Below are 18,946 nucleotides of genomic sequence, written 5' to 3'. Positions count from 1 at the left end.
TATGAGCAATCTCGGTCAATCCCCCAGAATGGGTATGCGTCACGGGGTGCTCGCACATACAAGCAGAACAAGAGGCAAGTAATAAAGAAGCCGTCAAGGTGAAAAATTAAAATAAGTCGGCAACAGAAGCAGCCGAGTGCCAAGAAGAGAATAAAATGAGACCAGAGAGTGCATTTACCGAAGAGCGTTTGGCTAACTAGAAGTGAACAAGGAGAAGTGAAGGCATTTCAGCAAACATCAAGGGCAGCTTCGCTTATCACCTTTTCCCACATACGCGCGGTATATCCGCCGATTCTTTTATTAATGCGAAGTGTTCTTCGCCCCATTCCTCGAACTTTGCGGTAGGGACGTAGTTAGAAAAGTAAGTTCCTGTCTTGCCTCGCTTTAATAAAAAGAAAATACTGTGCTACCTATGGGGCTGTCGAAACGCTTCCGCGGAGTACAGTAGCCCGGCACTCCAACCACTGGGCCACGATCGCACGCACACTTCAAACGTTTCAAAGGCAGCCAGCTCGTCCAAACACTCGGCGTGTGTGTCACGTGCCACTTTCTCGTCTAATTTTTTTGTGAGAACTCTCGCTTTGAGGCGCTGTGTGTGAGACTGCAGTACTTCCTAAGCGTTGTCCACTTTCCCCAGCGCTTTCACGTAGCACTTCACTCAGTTTAGCGGTTTCCTCGTAACAGCCACACTCACGTACGCTCGCGATCTGCACCCACAGCAATTCAATTTACACAAACGCGTTTGTTGCTTTGACAGCTGTTTAGGGTACCCCAAGCAGTGCTGGGTAGCCAGGGACCTGCAGAATGCTTCGCAAAACGGCGATTCCCACGGTGCGTGGGATCTGCAGATTTCTTTTCTTTTTCGTTCCTTATTGGTGCGTCTGTGAGCACCACTCACCTGCTCGTGTGGCTTGTGATCTTCATTGACCGTAAACACACTGGGTCCCCTCGTTTCGAGGCTGCCGTTGGGCGAATCACCAGCGTCTTGAACTACCTGAGAACGACATCACAGAATGCGTCAAGAAGCGAATGCAAATAGCCCGTAAGGAAGGCGGATATAACATGTACTCACCTGGCTGTACCTGTAATGCACTTGAATGCACGCAGCGACCCAGCAGAGGAAAATGGTGACGGCGTTCCAGGCGATGAACATTTTCAATATTCCGATGATACTCTGCGCAAGTAATGTGGTTACGTGCGACTCACTTGAAGACAAAGGAGCTGCTAAGGGGGTGAAAGCAGAAAACTGTTATTCAAGACTGGACAACTACTGAATACATCCACCGAATGCTGCTGACGTTCAAACACTTCCGTGGTGTGTGCTACGTGTTTTAATGCCATTTTTCATCGGTCAGTGAGTTATTTGTGCAGCTTCAGTACACTGGCGGATCCAGAACGCAAGGGGGTGGGGGAAGGGAGTCCGATTAGCCCATGGATTAAAGGATCTGCAGCCTCGGGCCCGCGACAAGTCTAAAGGGAGCCTCGTCAGGACCCCGCCTGGAATTTCAGTTACACAATAAATGTAGTAACGCGTCGTGCAGGGAGCGCTCTACCACAAGAATTCTTAAAATAGGTTTAGCTGTAGTTGAACTAGAAGCAAATAATCTATCTAGAGGCTATCTTCCTTTACTCGACCAGCGTCCGCAAGCGACCTTTCTCTCTGGCCTTATCTCAAAGAAGACAGGATTCACCTCCTCAGAAACAACGTCAATGAAGAGGTAGCCTCACGGTCAGGTGCAGCGCACTGCAGGGATGTGCCTCCACTTCTTTAACGACACTCGCCATGCCTTTATTATACTTTTTATTGCAATTAACATCCTTTGCGACTTCAGCCGTTTTAAATCTATCTATCTATCTATCTACCTATCTATACTTTTCATTGCGATTAACATTCTTTGCGACTTCAGCCGTTTTAAATCTATCTATCTATCTATCTATCTATCTATCTATCTATCTATCTATCTATCTATCTATCTATCTATCTATCTAGCTATCTATCTATCTATCTATCCTCTTACGCCGACCTAAAGCGATGCCGTCGTGGTCGTTTCATCGTCGTCATTCAAGTTTCGTTATTCCTCTTTCGTAATGATATCGTTGCCATGCCTTCAGCACCAATCCAGTGGTCAATGTTTTCTAATTGATCGGGCCTAGGTAGGTGCTCGTGGTCGTGATGTCATTATGGTCTTTGCTCCGTCGTCATTCAAGCTTTGTTATTCGACTCTCGTCATGCCGTCGTCGTCACGCCATCGTAGTCATCCAGTCGTCATGCGTACGTTGTCCCACCGCCATAGTGATGCCATCGGGGTCATTCCATCGTAATCACTAGTTTTATCATCTGACTCTCGTCATGCCATCGTCCTGATAGAGGCTTCGTGATACAGTCGTCGTCCTGCCTTTGTCGTCGCAGACTCGTCGACATCCCATTGTCCTCATTGTCCTCATTGTCAATCAATCGTCATTGCTGTGTCGTCGTCATGCACTCGAAGCCATGTATTCGTCATCATACGTCGTAGTGACGCCGTCGTTCCATCACTGTCCTTCTCACTTCATTGTCCGACTCTCGTCGCGCTGTTCAGTGTGACGCCATTGTCGCCACACTGTCGTCATCATACCATTGTCATCATGTCATCGCCGTTCGGCTCTGCTTTCACCATGGTTATTAATCCAGTAACGCGGTCCCATTGTCGTCGTCGTACCAGCTTCCTCAATCCGTCGACGTCATTCCATCTTCCCTGCTATATCGTAGTTATGCTATCGCCATTCAGTTCAGGTTATGCCCCATTGTCTTGTTATCGTCGTCATTGCGTCGCAGTCAGACAGTCGCTATCATGCATATGTTTTTGTGATACCGTCGTCATCATATCGTCGCGGCCGTGCCATCACCGTCATTGCAGCTTCGTCATACGATTGTCGTCATACCGTCATCGTCACGCTATTGTCGTCATACATTCGTCATCCCACTGTCCCCGTGTCGTCGTTATACCATCGTCGCCATTTAGGAATCGTCTTCTCGTTGTCGTCGTATCATCGTGGTAACACCGCCTTTGTCGCTCCATAGACGCCATCGCTTCTTCGTCATTCCATCGTCGTCACTGCATTAGCATCGTACAGTCGCCGTCATGCCACCATGCTCATGAGAGCCCTTGGCAAGTGAATGCCATAGCAAAGTACGCCAATACCGAAGTACGTCACATGTAGCCGAAGCAACGAAAATATCAGAATGACCACTACAGATGTTAAGTAAAAGTGACTTCGGAAATATGGTGCGTCGCTACAATGCTCGAGGGCTAATCGCATTAACATCTACAGTCATCATGAGGTGAGTTGTGCCGTAATTTGTATCGCAATCGGTTCGCAGAAGATAGCGTAATACGTCCACTAGGGTTGAGGATAGGACGAGTTGGTATTGCATTCTAGAACTGGTACATCACAACATTCAAAGGAAGAAGCAAGCCGAGCCGGCCAGATAAAGTTGGAAGCCAGCGCTTTGTTCCTTTATCTGGCCATCGTGTATGTTCCGCTGTACCAGTTGTAGTAATACGTGCATCATATTTCCAAGTAAATCTGCAGCGAGTTTGTTGACATTGCGGCATGTAATTAACGTAAGGAGATTGATTGTTGTGAAGACGAGAGAAGCCACATGTTCTTTCGTTGTTGATTCCCCGCCATATATTGGCTAGAATTCAGTAATTATCCGACGCATGTTGCACGATGATGTCCACCAAATATCCATTGGATTTGTACTAATTGAATCGCGCACTTGTGACCATCTGGCAGCATTCGTGTGTTCTCTTCATCGAAGAACGCCATTTCAATCAGCAGCTACAGAGGCCAGTCGTAGAATGACGCCAGCAACAAGGCTGGAGTGTACTAAACTCGAAACTGGAAATACGAGGGCCTCCAGCAGCAAATAAAGAAGGACCCACTGGATATTTATGTACCATGCTGCAGTCACTTTTTAAACCCGGTTGGTGCTTGGAGTGTAGACTGTTGTGTCGAGGAATTCAATCTTTTTCTAGACTCTGTGAGAAGTTGTATGAGTTCTTTTCCGCCTCACCAAAGTGATGGAATTACCTTTTGAAGAGACTCTAACAACATAGAAAGCTTTCTGTTCCGAAATGCTTGTGAACTACAAGGTGGTGCCGCCATGATGAGTTGTGCATTTCCGACGCATGGAATATATTCTTCAGACTCTGGCTCAACATGAACGAGAAACTGGCAACACCCGGCCGTGTCGATCGAGACACCATTTCTTCTCAAAAGGTGTCGAAACTCGAAAGTGCTTCACGGCAACTTTATGAAACAAAATTTTTGAAGCGCTTTGACAGCACGAGGCAGTGATGCGCTTCAGAAGCTTAGTTTACATATTTCCTAAATCTTATAGACGTGGATGTTGGCTCTGTGCGCCCATATACGCATATCTCTACCCTAAGTACCAACTTTTTTTAGTAAAGGGCAAAGGCACTGAGTGTACATATAGGCGCTATCTGTCCTTTGCGAGAACTTTGAGTTTTTGCCAGCTATCAAGGAGGCCTCTGAGTGCAGCGCAGTATCCATCAAGCAGGCTGGCGAATTAGTCTAAATGCGCCGAGTCGATCTTGAGTTGACATTTTCTGCTCAGGTCGCACAGTTTCGCATAACTGCACATAGCGAGATAGTAAACTTCGTAACCTCACGAAAATGTTGAAGCGAACACACATTTTGACCATTTTTCTTTCTAATGTCCTTATTTTGCTTGGGATATATTTGATTATTCCAGTCTCAAACTGTGAGACCGAAAGCCCTTTTCCAAAGCATCTGCATGATTCAGAATTGTGTGCGCTCCACCCTCAGCGACAGGAAGCTGCTGCACTTCGCAGACAATGAGACCGTCGAAAGCCACAGTGCGCACTTTGAGAAGTTAAACTAGCAGAATGCCAGCATACTTAATGTAGAAAAAATCGAGAAGCAGACATAGACGAAGCGAGAGGAAAGTTGCTCTCCTAGTATTTTCTCCTAGTATAACCACGTACCGACGGGCCCAACAAACAACTCTCATGAACTCGTTTCGAAGTTAAATTTGTTTGTGCTTCACGATATTTTCATAACCTTATTTTTCGTGTGTGAATTAAACCAACTTTCGCGAGGCTACTGTTCATTTTGGGATTCTAAAGAGAGCTACAAACACAGGTACGGACATAAAAATGACAACACATAACACCGTGTGTTATTTATTTATTTATTTATTTATTTATTTATTTATTTATTTATTTATTTATTTAAAGATATCTTACAGGCCCCTGGAGGTATTGTGTAACGGGGGATTATAACATAAAATAATTAGAATAAATACGTGAATACATATACAAAAAAAAACAGTTTAAGAAATGCGCTAACATAGAGTAATGTTGTGTCACAATTGTGCAATGTACAAACCGAATGTTTTTCAACGCGAGAGGTCACTGCACAATATACTGTCGCACAGTAAAATAGATTCAATAGAATTACAGAGTGAGCGGGACATATTTGGCTATAAAAAAACATTATTTAACGGATAGCAGCAGGTTAGGTTATGTAGAGTTTGGAAAATGCGTTGTTAGAAGATGCCAGAAATTTATTGTTCCCTCTCCTCTCATAAGCGATGGCGTTAGGAAGGTCTTTCCAAAGGCGAATGGCTCATGGAAGAGCGGAGTAGTTTTTGTTTTCAAGCATGGGCCTTGTATTTTTAGCGCTATTTAAGATCCCCGCTTGGGGCCCATCTCCTCCTTCCCACAGGCATGCCGGCACTTTAGCGGTAGAGAGTATTGAGTGTGCAGCAGTATTCCTCTTTAAGCCGCGAAAATATGTACTTCGATCAAGATGCAACAATGAAGTGTTCCGACTGACCTTGCTTGATTCTTGCTTCAAGTATTTGTTTCACGCCTTAAATACAATATTAAGTACGTCCTCTAAACTTTTGACTACCAGCATCTGTCTGGTCACCTAAAAATCGCTAAGAATAGTTCCAGTATCTTTTGTATATACTTACGCGACCTTCGGAATCTGCATGCGTGCACTCTTTCTGAAAGTAGAAAAACAAGAGTAAACCTTTCTAGGTGTCCCTGATCGATTTTGGGCCTCCACTGATGGAATCCTGTGTTCATGTATACAGCATCTGAGCCAAACCCCCAAAATCTGAATGAGTTGTACAGGAAAACTCAGAGATTTACAATATCACCTCCAAGAAGGTAATAAGGCAAATGTACCGCGGCAGTATTCATGAATATTCAAGAAAATAGCTCCTTACTTTCGAGAAATTCACGTATTAGTGAAACTAAAGAGCACACAGCGAAAACAAAAAAGTCAGTTACCGAGAACTAAATTTTAAAATACTAAAATAAGTATTCTAACAATAATATTGTGAAACCTGATATGGTGATATTTTGGTTGTCGCCCATCACTTAGCCGGATATTTTTTCCCCAATTGCATTAGCTCTTAATTGACCGTAGATATCTTACGTGCACTTTCCTCCCAATAAGTGACGAGATTCGACTTGACAGCGTAATTACGATGCCAAATTTCTTCACACGGCGCTCGAAGTACAGCGTCTTGCGCAGAGTACACTATCGAGCGAGTTACATTAACATGTGGGACAAGTTCTTCGTTTACAGCATGTCAAGCAGTTATGCAATTGTCTTTCTTGTAGAGAAGGATAAGCAGTTACGACACAAAAGAAAGGAGGGAGAAAGCATACGCACAAAATAAATGCTGAATATGAGGATGACGTCACTGGCTGCGTTTGTGAAGAGCACGATGTTGTACACAGTGTTGAGCGCCAGTTCTCCTGCAAGAGCGGAGAGAAAACGGCTCTATATTTAGTGGAAACACCACCAACGAGGCAGTTAAGGGGCAGCGCACCGTAGAGCATCGAGCAACTCTGCCTAAGGAAATCCTGTGAAGCGGCTTCGATTCCGCAAAGCACTGCAGAAATTCTAAAGGACTTGTTTATTATTAATTTAAGAGCGCCGTGAAAGATGTCAGGAGAAAACAGCTCAGACAGATGTCAGACGGTCAGACAGATGGCAGGAAGAATCACCACTTGGGGAAGAACCCCGGCGCGCTTTTCCAGGAAGTCGAGGGCGGAGAGAAGCTGAGATCTGCACGACGTCCGTGATCGGCCCACATTTTTTGAGACTGCGCTATCATCGGGACCAGCCCACTAAAATAGCTAGCCAGATGGTAGATGGCAGGGAAAAACCGTGCTACGCTGCTATGCCCTCGACAAGAATGCTTCACTGCAAAAAAATAGCGCATAAGATAAGACAACCGGAATACAGTGCTCGTGTTGACATCTTCCCGTATTCCTATTCATTGGCGCTGTTTTTGTCAATGAGATGCGACCAAGAGATCAGCAGTGCAACGCTATAACCGCTGGGCTACCGCGATGAGTGTGAAACATGAGACTTCTTTCTCAACAGCAGATCGCCACAGCCATTGAGCTAATCATTATATAACTAGCTGAGAAAAGTATCACGGAAGCAGTGTGACCCAACTATGGTACACGGTCATCCTGGGAACATCGGTGCCAGAGTTAAGCCGCAGTACAAGGAGGGCGATACAAACGCAGCGTAATAACACTAAACGTCAGTGAAAACTGGAAGCCCGGCCGAGTGAACAATGGCTCGTCGCTAAGTTGCTTGTAACGATTGATTCATGTCCTGTACACAGACCGACCAAACGTAGTGCAGAGAACGTCACCTTAATTCAACATGTGATGGCGCTGCTAGCGGTTCATCGATCTCCACTATGAAGGAACCAGTTGCACAGCCACAGGACCACCGCGTCAGTATAGATAATATTGCATTCGATTGCAAAGTAAGCCTTAAGATTCGTACATTCAACGGTTCCGAACCTTTGTTGTACAAAACCGGCCCAAACGCGCGACAGTTCCGCAGAGTCTACATCCTCTCGCCTTGTAGCTGGAAGTATAGTGAGCGCTCCGAAAACAGCCCCCCGAGGCGTCTGAGAGCGCTGGTGTCTTGGCGCTCGCACTTCGTCGATGTCTTTATGGCGCATTTCGTTGGAGTGCTAGCTTTACGGGTACCAAGTAGACACTGCGTACATATTGGCGAGAGTCGTAACGACTGCGTGATAAAGCCCCAAAGCTTGCCATTGTTACCAAATTTTCAATAAATCATGGTGCAGCGCGGCCACCACTGCGGCAATCAGCGGAGACCACTCCTTTTCGAAATTTTACAAGTCTCCACGTACGCTTCTTCAGGCTTCAGTGATTTTTGTTTATAATACAGTACCACCTAACTATTGCATAGCGGATTCCTTCACGGCTCTTAAGCGTTTGTCTTCAGTTGATGCCGTTCTTGATGCATGTTTACAAGAAGTTCGCGCAGACCTGCGAACGTTCTCGAAAGTGAACGTTTCCTTTTCGGAGGTGTCTGAGCTGCTGGAACATCTTCAATTATTAATTTATTTTATTGCTGGCTTGGGCAGACGATTATAACAACGATAATCACTATTTCTGAGCTCAACTGTAGCTATGAATGCAGCTGTAAAGTCACTGTAGCACCTATACAATCACTGTAAGAGAGCGTGCACTTGTTAAGACGAAACACAGCAGCAACAAAAAAGTAATACCTTGTGTTTGGTGCATCCCGATTTTTTCGAATCCCCAATCGTTGGGCACCGCGAAGAGGAAGACGCAGTTGTAGCACTGGAAATAAGTGCAAACGCACAGAGCGCAGAAGTTACGGGAGCACTGTTACGATTTCCTGAAATGCAGTTGGATGATGTCGCTTAACCTTTATGTCTATATAGGCTTCATATTCATACATAAGTAAAACGTGAGCAGTAGGAGGCGCTCACTTTCCGGTTTTATGGTGAGTGGCAGATCAGTAGAGAGGGAGGAAGGAAAGGAAGCGAGGTCAACTAGACCTTGTTTGATTATACTACACGTGGGGAATGGGACAGTGTTGAACAGGGAAAGATAGGACGGCAGTCCAGCGAGTTCAAAAAAAGAAAGAAAGAAAGAAAGAAAGAAAGAAAGAAAGAAAGAAAGAAAAAAGAAGGAAGGAAGGAAGGAAGGAAGGAAGGAAGGAAAGAAGGAAGGAAGTAAAAGCTTTCAAAGCGATGCTTTGCGCGCAATCAGGTCGCATCATACACTGACACTTACCAAGCAGCCACTGGTGACCAGTAAAACCGCCCTCGAACTCTGGCCTACTTTTCTTGTCCACATCTTCTCATCTGGAGGATCAGCCATGTAGTTTGATGTGGTGCCGACGCCTCCCCGATGCATCATCCCGTAAAAGTGCCGTAGGCACACCTTGTCCTTGTTCCTTAGGGAAATGGCGCACCGCCGCGACAATGCATCTCCTTCTTCTTCTACTTCTTCCTCAGAAACAGCTGCCGCGTATCAGCGACGCAGATGATGATGATGATGGCCTCATGTTATGGCTCATACCCACACTGGGGGATTGGCCAAGAATTGAGTTCTGAAACGTTCACCTATTCTTTTGAAGTGCTACTTATTCGATGCGAAAAAAAATATATATAACGAAAGAGAGATAAAAAAAACATACAAAAACGAACAAATTACAAGACAAAAGTTAAAGAGTTATTCGTTTTGTTGACTGTATGTAACTGCAAACGGCATCAAATACGTCCCTCTGGCTGACCCCTATAACAGACGCACCGAAAGATAGTATGATTTCTGGTGATAACATTAACCCTAATTTTGCGAGCGGAAGTTCTAGATGTCTTTTTCTTAACAATTTGTATCGTCGACATACCAAAAAATAATAATCTAGTGATTCTGTTTCTTGACAGTATGGACACAGAGGCGATAGCGTCAGACCAGTCCTGTGTAAATATAGGTTTAATGGAGGGACACGGCAGCGTAATCTCGTGATTGCTACTTCTGATTGTCTTGATGGACACCACTGGATTTTCCACGGAAATCTGAGGTGCTGATACTCTGTCCATGTTGTTATTGATTCACTGACATCTCTATGAATTGAATATTTTCTATATCTGATTGCTGTTATGTGAGCCACCAAAGGAAGAACAGGCATTATAGGTCCACTCAGGGATGCTCGCGCTAATGCGTCTGCCATTTCATTTGAATGTAAGCCACAATGTCCAGGTACCCATAATAGTTTTAGAGAATTCAACTGTGGAGGAACTAATGTTAGAAACGTCTTTAGTGGTGGCGAATTGGGTGAAGCCGTAAGCGAAGTACAGACCGAAATGGAAAAGGAAAGGGAAAGTCGATTGTTGCTTCTTCTTCACGCCGGTGATATACGCGACTCCATCATCGAGAAAGTGATTTCTCGAGTTCCTCTCGCTTTTCATTAGGCTTGCAAAAAAAGCTTTTATATAACACGTATCCAGCAACAGACACCTGTATCGGGAATTTTTCAGGATCATCCATCATTTACTCATTTGCACTTTTGCTAGAATAGAACATTTGAGAAGTTGAATAATTATAAATACCAAATTGTGTGATTAGCCGACATGTAAAAAATAGTCTGACTTGCACCAATTGCTACAGCACACAGCACTGCCTTAGTTCTGCCCAGCTACGTAGCACTCGCATATTTGGAAGTTTTGGCACAAGTTTCTTGGTACACTTTTTTATAGTGAAAACAATGTGTAAAAACCCCCTTACTCAATGCCCATTGCTGGTCCGTAAGGCAGTTTTGAGTATCCGATTTGCCTATGAAGTGGCAACGTTGTGTTAGTTGATACATACTTTTGTTTACCTTACTTTTGCTGCTCAGCGTTAATATGGTTTCAGGAACGCTTCATGATTTTTTATTGACAGGCAATGCTGGTCGAGATGCCAGCTTTAATCAGAAATTGCAGATGTTAGCCTGCAGCTGACAGCATGTGGTGCTGCTCCAGAGGCTGTAGTGATATATATATATATATATATATATATATATATATATATATATATATATATATATATATATATATATATATATATATATATATATATATATATATCCTTGTAGTACGCCGGGTCGCTCTGCCACCAACGCTTTAATTGCAAATAAATGTGGCCACGGTTGCCTTCAGCGTAAAACACATACTAGACACTAACCAACACCCACAACCACCCGCGACAAATCCAGATCATTTAGCCACCAGCACACTCCTCCCTACCCGGCAACGATGCCGCCCACACTGCCGCTCGAGGACTCGCCAACCGAGCACCCGGACGGCTCACGCTAGGGTCAGAGAGGGATCACATGGTCAGTTACCAGGAAATAACACAGCACTACAGGTTAGCCAAGCCAGTGTACCCGTCAGCACGCAAGTCGCTTAACAAGCGACAAGAAGTAGCTTGGAGACGACTTCGGACGAACACTTACCCCAACCCCGTCGGATATCCCTACAACTACCCGGACCAACACTCTAATACATGTAACCATTATAAGAAAAAAGCGGATCTGTTCCATATTATGTGGTCGTGCCCAGCGGGAAATCACACAAATCCCGAAATAAGTTATCCTGAGCAGTGGGATGCCATGTTGCTCAGCACCGACCCTGACCTGCAAGCCAAGGTCATCAAGAGAGCTGAAGAAGCCGCCCCGGCCCAGGGGCTCGTGGCTGCCTAACAACAAGGTCATCCGTCAATACCTTGTTTTCAAGTAAAGTCTTTACTCACTCGCTCACTTCACATGATTAGTCTCGAGTGAGACGGAGCGATGGATGGGAGGGTGAGTGAGTGGATAAACTTTTATTGGGTACAGCAAAACGCGATAGAACGCGCACCCGGCAAATCACACGACAGGACTGACAGATCTAGTCGGCCGCCCCGATCACCTGTGCGCTGGACGGCCAGGGTTTGTTCCTCAAAGACGGGACTTCGCAGGAGCGCGTCCCACTCTTCCTTGGTGAATTTCGGGCCCAGCGACCCGCTCTCCCAGAGCATATGAGGCAAAGGAGCAACCTTACCGCAGGCCACGCAAGAAAAATTCGGATAAATTTCGGGATATATGCTGTTAAGGGACGCCAGATTTCGGTAGGAGTTCGTTTGCAAGTCTGAGCGTGACCACGTGCGGCCAGCTTAGCTTGGAGTGAGGCGGCGGGAGAACCCTTCTAAGTAAAATAATTTAGTAAGTTCATTGTGCGTGATAAGAGCGTCTCTGTCTCCGGGGAGAGAGTCGCCAGATGCGACGGCAGCGCGGTCGGTGAAGCCACGCGCAGCTTCGTGGGCAGACTCGTTGAGGTTCAGAGGAACCCCCTCATTCGCCCCGACGTGGGCAGGCAATCAAAGGGTGGAGTGTATGGAGGTGTCGCCGTGTTGGGCACCTTTCAGAATTTAAATTACCTGCGGGGCTACCCGGCCTTTCTCGAATACACTTACGGCCACTTTCGAATTGCTATACACCGTTTCTCTCCGACCGTCTTGCATGCCGAGTGCAATGGGCACTTGCTCGGCCACCTCAGGGTTCATCGTCCGGACGGAAGCACAGTTATGACTTCACCCAGCGTGTCCACGACAGAAACCGCAACAGCCTTGCCGTCTCGGTATTCAGCTGCGTCCACGAAGCTTGCTTCGATCTTGTCCTTGTTTATTTCCTTCAATATATTAAATGCTCTTACCTTGCGACGGCCTGCGTTGTGAACGGGATGAACATTGCGGGACGACGGGGCGACCACGATCTTCTCCCCTATTTCTCTGGGGATTTGGGTGTTTTCAGCCAAGTTCTTGGTGGGTGCGAGTCCAATCTCCTCGAGGATAAGCCTGCCGACTGGCGAGGTGGACAGCTGAGTTAGCTGGGCCCATTCATGAGCTTCGCCTATTTCTTCCATTGTGTTGTGCATGTATGCCGATCTCATGGAGACCCTCGGTATGAGTTCTGACGGGCAACCCGAGGGCTCTGTTGACGAATTTTCTAAAGCGGGCATTAAGCTTTTTCCGCTCGGCTCTGAGCCAGTTGTGCACGGCCACCATGTAGGTGAAGTCACACGGCATAAAGGCGTTGATGAGCCGAAGAAGGTTGTCCTCCCTGCGGCCTCGATGTCTGTTCGTGACCCTTCAAACGAGGCGCAAAGCATTGTCGATCTCCGCAATGACCTTGCGCAACACAGTGTCGTTGCCGCCACCTGATTCGATGAACATACCCAGGACTCTTATGATGTCCACCCTGGGTTACGCATCACCGCTCCGAGTGAACAGGTAAATGGCACTTTCCGAGACCGGTTTCCAGCCCTTGGGTCTGCCGCCTCTTACTTTCCTATAAAGCAGATCAGATTTGGTCGGGGAGCATCTGAGTCCGGTGGGTAACAGGTACTGCTCCGTGACGTCTACAGCCTCTTGCATGGCGCTTTCCACTTGCCCTTCGCTAACCGCCGGTGGACCAGATCGTGATGTCGTCGGCATAGATGGTGTGTTTGATACCTTCAACTTGGGCCAGATTCCTCGAGAGGCCGACCATGTAGATGTTGAAGAGAGCAGGCGAAATGACCGAGCCTTGCGGCGCGTGCCCCATGGGCCCAGGGACACCTCGTCGGAGACAACGCCACCGATCCGCAGCTTCGCTTTCCTCCCCGTCAGGATCGAACGGACGTAGACATATAGTTTGGGGCCCAGCTCGAGGTCTGCGACGCAGGCCAGAATGTATTCGTGGAGAACGTTGTCAAACGCTTTCTAGAGGTGGAGTCCGAGCAGGGCCCTGGTGTCCCTGGTACTGCCGTCGATGATATGATGTTTGATCATCTTCCTGGCGTCCTGCTACGAGAGGTCGGCACGGAAGCCAATCATGTTGTGATTGTAGATGTAGTTCTTTTCGATATATCTGTTTAGTCTGTTTAGGACGACGTGCTCCACCACTTTCCCGATGCAGGAGGTGAGAGAGAAGGGTCGGAGGTTCTCCACAATCGGAGCCTTGCCGCGTTTGGGGACCAGGACGACGTTGGGATGGATGGGAGGACTGTACCGAATGACCCTGCAGCACGAGATAGGTAACCTGGCAACAATGTCAAGTCATTCAATACGAAAGGCTGGCATTTAAGCAGCATATATATAGCACATATATATATAGCACATAGCAGCATATATATATATATATATATATATATATGTGTGTGTGTGTGTGTGTGTGTGTGTGTGTGTGTGTGTGTATTTCTTCCGATTTTTTACTTGGCCTGTCTCACTGCATTTTCATCTATTTAAAACAATGTGCGGTGCTGCGCAGTATATCACTTTGCTCTAGTTTCAACGAACACAACGCCGTGCGTGCATCTGGCAACGTATGCTGTTGCGCTATTTCATTACTTTCATTGCCAAAGTGACCCAGAATGCAGTCATTACGCGTGAGCGTATATTCCCCGAATTGAAAGATTCGCGATGCAGGTGTATGAAGCTAAGCGATAAAATCTGGCACAGCGCCAAGAATGAGGTCAGCGGCGCAGCTGTCACAGCGAATAGTTGATGACCTAGGTAAGAATAGGTTGGTTTTATGGGGTTTCACGTCCCAAAACCACTTTCTTATTATGAGGCACGCCGTAGTGGGGGGCTCCGGAAAGTCCGACCACCTGGGGTTCTTTAACGTGCACGTATATCTAAGTACAAGGGTGTTTTCGCATTTCGCCCCCATCTAAATGCGGCCGCCGTGGCCCAGATTCGATCCCGCGACCTCGTGCTTAGCAGCCCAACACCATAGCCACTAAGCAACCACGGCGGGTAGGTAAGAATAGACGAACGGCGCTGATGACGTAATTGCCACAGCTGGTGCGGTGCCAACTCGCACAGGTATCGCACTGCTGCTGCTGCTGCTGCTGCTGCTGCTGCTGCTGCTGCCGCCGCCGCCGCCGCCGCCGCCGCCGCTGCTGCTGCTGCTGCCGCTGCCGCGGCTGCCGCTGCTGCCGCCGCCGCTGCTGCTGCTGCTGCTGCTGCTGCCGCGGCCGCTGCCGCTGCCGCCGCCGCCGCCGCCTCAGAGATTGAGTTTTACCAGCATACCGTTATACCAGCATACCCCTGAGTCCTGCTCTGAATTTCACCAACGGCCTCACGACGAGAGCATTGACGTCTATCAATTATTTCAAGGATTTGTACTTCTTTTGACCTTGCAGAGCAGTTAGGCTTATCTGCGGGGTGGGGACCATTGCAAAGGCAGCAGGACTCATTTCGGGAAGAACAGTCATATGAATGATGGTTTCTCCACAAATTCGGCATCGTGTGTTAGACATGTAGCCTTTTATGGAGTGCCCGAACCGCCAGCACTTTAGACACTGAAGGACACGAGGTGATAGAGGCTCAACTCGGTATATATGTGGCCATGCCTTGATTTCCGATGGGTGGTTCATTCCAGCAAAATTAGCAATGACTGTTTCTGTGGGTATGCGCTTATTCTCAACAAGGCTGCAACGATACACAGAAATCACGCCTGCCGCTGAAAACATTTCCAAAATTTCTGCCGGACATAGACTTGAGTCGACACCACGGACTAGGCCTTTGGCACATGCAAGGTGATGAGGAATGACACTGCTGACCGGATGTGTCGCGAAAACATCGCACTTCAGTAAATCTTGAACGCAAGCCTGGTCTGACGACCAGCAAAGAATGCCCCCTCGGCCAAACTGTAGAAACTCGGTGATTTGCTTAAAATTGGCCGAGGCCATCCGGAGTTCGGTTTGAATTGCTTTGGGATTCTTCATGCTGATCACTCAGCCATCACTCTGAACCAAAACCACAGGTACGCTGCTCGTCCCACTGCGTAAGAAAAGCTCCACCGGCAAATCAGAGTTAGAACAGAAGCCGACCAGGAGGAAGCCTCCTGGCCTGGCGATGAGAGTGACATTGCAAAGAAACAAGAAATTACTCTGGAAGGTTAGCAGATATTGAAACAAAAGGTCAAAACAATTACGTAAAAGAGACAGATTAAAAGAAAACCGCCAGCTACTTGACCAAAACCAGTGTTCGGGAGCTCGGGCACCACGCCTCGTCAGCGCGCTCGCTCCAAGAGGCCTAGGCTTGCCGAAGCCTCTTGCTTTCAAGGGAACTTGCTTTTAAAGGTGACGTTTTGCGGTTTCTTTTTTGTCCTGACAGCAAGCGCCTGAAATCGTCTTCCGCCTGATGTTATGTTAATTACATCTGTTGATGGCTTTCTACCACGCTTTGAGTGTACAAATACAGTTCTACAAATTATTGTATTTTGAATTCAACTCCTCCTGCTGTAATGCCTTATTGGCGATGCAGGTACTTAATGAATATATATATAATGTGCTCACGCAGTGGTAACACGACAAACTAGGGGGAGCCACTTGATCACATTTACCGCCAAACTTTCGAGAAGGCGGTTGTGCTATACGATCATTTGCAGACCCAACGTCACGGCACCGCGAGCAACGCGCAAGCAGATAATGCCGTCACATGTCCTACGCATAGAAGGGCGTTTTAGAAAGATTATTCTAGATCTTTGGAAGAGTCACTAGAGCACTGCGGCATAGTCGTGAACGCCAGACAACCACCGAACGCTTGTTATGCACCCGTACTGAATGCGACGTGCAGCCCAGCATAAAACATTTAGCTACTACCAACAAAGGTGTTAAATCCATACTTGTTTTAACCGCCGCAATGACTGAGTGGTTATGGCGTTCTGCTTCCGAGGAGTTCGCGAATTGTATTCGCATGGAACAACTGCGAACCGACGGGTACCATTTCAGGAGAAAAAAACGCCGATATACACATAGCAGGCGCAGATTTAAAAACCACAAGTAGTCTACGAAGCAAACCATCACCGTCTCACACCGCTCCCTCTACAGTGTCTCTATCGCGCAGGTGCGTTATGGAGTCATCTCTAGAACATAATACTCCGAATCTCGGCCTTCGAATATTTCTGCGCAGCAGCAGTGGCTGCAAAAGATCTTATGCAACATATCGGTAAGCAAAGCGCATTAAGAAACACTTGAACAATATACTGCCTTCGCTGGTGAAACAATCTCTCCACACGACTCTCAGAGCGTCGTCGGCATTCGGACAAACATCCTGTCACGAAGTATGCTGCAATGTAATTCTAAAAGCAGCATCATCCCCAATAGTACCCACGTGTGACACAGAGGTGAAGCGCAAAAGTTACAGGCATGGCCACGAAGAGTCTTTGCTAAGACATGACCGTCTCATCTATATGTAGAACGACCTCCCAAAGTAGAGCGCGAAGCATTTAAATTCATCTATAGTAAACGTTGCCACATTTCTTTGTTTGTTCAAAGTACCTACCTCAATTTACCTACAAAGAATGCAGTACGCGAACTTATCAGTATCCCCAAGCAGAAAGCAATGTGACTTATTTTTTCGCACCCCTACAAATTCAGAAAGCTGAGGTAAACGTGCGACGTGGTGTGGGCTTCGCGCTAACCATTGTCCATTTCCACATTTTGACATCTTCAGTTTACCGACCTTATGCAAGTGTGATCTGGGCAGATCATGCCTATTTCTCACAGGCAAATATAACGGCGCACTTATGAGTCCGTCTGTTGGGCGCTGTCTCGAGTTACCACTTTGTACGGCGAAAAAAGGAAGGCGCCAGAACGCCGGGCCCTCCATATAGTCGGAACCTGAGGGTTGATGAAAGGCGGTGTCTCTCGTCGACCCATTACCGGCTGGGTCCTCTGTTCAGGCACCGAATTGCTATCTTCCTTAGAGGTTTCAGCAGCGCTTGTTGATTCTGCTGCTCTTCCGGGATCATCATGTTGAAGATTCTTTGCGTCGGCGGTCGTCCGATGCCAGCCACAGACTTCTTGCGCTAGCAAGGGACGGCCCTTAGCCTCATTTTTTGCTTCTTTTGTGCCGTCCAAGCGTGGTGGAGTGGCGGCCTCTGCAATGGCGACACCGAAGCTGACTCGCTTTGGGTCGAGAACAATGGGCCGTTCCTGTGGCAATGACAACAGGCGGGGCGAGTCATGGCCAGGTGGACCGGCTCTGGAACTAGTGGAGCCCTGATGGACGTCCTCGTTCCATCCCCTGAACAGGGACACCATTTGTGCTTCCAGAGCGAGTTGCCCCGATGTGGCCGTCACATTTTGTTGGTCTGAGCCTCCGGTCCGATCGATGCCGTCAGAGGGCAACGAAAATGACCTCGACGAACTGAACAGGACACCTCGGGTCCGCTCTTCCACCGAAACATCTTTTGGGCTGACTTGTTGGGCCACTGCGATGAAAACAAGTTCTCGTAAGAAAATTGTTCTCTTAAACAGGTTTGATTATGAGGAAAAACATTATCCATACCTCAGGCGCTCTAGGAATTCATTTAAGCGAAGCTTTTACTTGTGTTTCAAAAAACGCTGTTCTTTTCCATTTGTAGACATAGAGCTAACAAAACGTATCGCTCAATATAAACATGTGAGGCCGAATTCGCAAAGCTTTTCGTTCGTAAGCGCTGTTTTTCATTGACTGATCGCTTTCGCTAATGATATATCCTACATCACTACTGGCTGGCACGAAGGCTTTTACCGCAATAAACTTTCGTGAATGCGGGCCCTGGTGTTCGATAATACAAATCCCGTGCATAATGACGAAGGAATGTGGACGACGGAGGGAATATGGGATGACGACACTGCAACATGACGACGACGCTATGGCGAGTGTATATGACGACGACCTAGTGACGACGGCGACGTCAGGACAACTGGATAGACACATTGGAATGGCATAGACAGGTTGACCACGATAGAACAAGAGCGCCGATATGACGACAACACAACAGCGACGACGGCATGACGAAACTGGAATGACTGCGACAGAGTGATGACCATATACCGACATGACGACGGCATTATACGACGACTACTGCAAGGCAACAATGTGTTGATGATAGTGACACTACGACAATGGAATGACGAAGCTGGAGTGACGGCGTTGGAAGGATCACGACGGCGTAACGACAGTGCGTTTGCGAATCGGGAATGACGGCAATTAAATTACCCCGATTGGGGCACATATAAGTTTCGCATATATAA

The 18,946-nt window shown here is 47.1% G+C and overlaps 2 protein-coding genes across 4 annotated transcripts in view; both read right to left on the bottom strand.

Moving 5' to 3' along the window:
* The window catches only part of LOC142584306 (uncharacterized), a 28,571-nt gene extending 19,209 nt beyond the window's left edge, over positions 1–9,362 (bottom strand). Inside the window, exons 1-6 of one of the 2 annotated variants that reach the window (XM_075694453.1) lie at positions 9,150–9,362; positions 8,615–8,690; positions 6,721–6,806; positions 6,011–6,043; positions 1,073–1,174; positions 899–994 (exon numbers count right to left, since the gene is read on the bottom strand). In XM_075694453.1, the coding sequence (XP_075550568.1) occupies positions 899–994; positions 1,073–1,174; positions 6,011–6,043; positions 6,721–6,806; positions 8,615–8,690; positions 9,150–9,275 (519 nt within the window). In that variant the 5' untranslated portion in view covers positions 9,276–9,362. The remainder of the gene's footprint in view (positions 1–898; positions 995–1,072; positions 1,175–6,010; positions 6,044–6,720; positions 6,807–8,614; positions 8,691–9,149) is intronic. The other variant, XM_075694454.1, reaches the window with a different exon arrangement.
* A 7,402-nt stretch (positions 9,363–16,764) lies between these two features.
* LOC142584305 (uncharacterized) overlaps positions 16,765–18,946 on the bottom strand; it is a 34,122-nt gene continuing 31,940 nt past the window's right edge. For both annotated transcript variants that reach the window (XM_075694451.1, XM_075694452.1), the window contains one exon: positions 16,765–18,138. In XM_075694451.1, the coding sequence (XP_075550566.1) occupies positions 17,450–18,138 (689 nt within the window). In that variant the 3' untranslated portion in view covers positions 16,765–17,449. The remainder of the gene's footprint in view (positions 18,139–18,946) is intronic.

This window comes from Dermacentor variabilis, chromosome 6 (assembly GCF_050947875.1).
Source record: "Dermacentor variabilis isolate Ectoservices chromosome 6, ASM5094787v1, whole genome shotgun sequence".
NCBI classification, from domain to species: Eukaryota; Metazoa; Arthropoda; class Arachnida; order Ixodida; family Ixodidae; genus Dermacentor; species Dermacentor variabilis.
The sequence above is the reverse complement of the archived record's forward strand: the minus strand, read 5'-3'. Positions and strand labels throughout refer to the sequence as shown.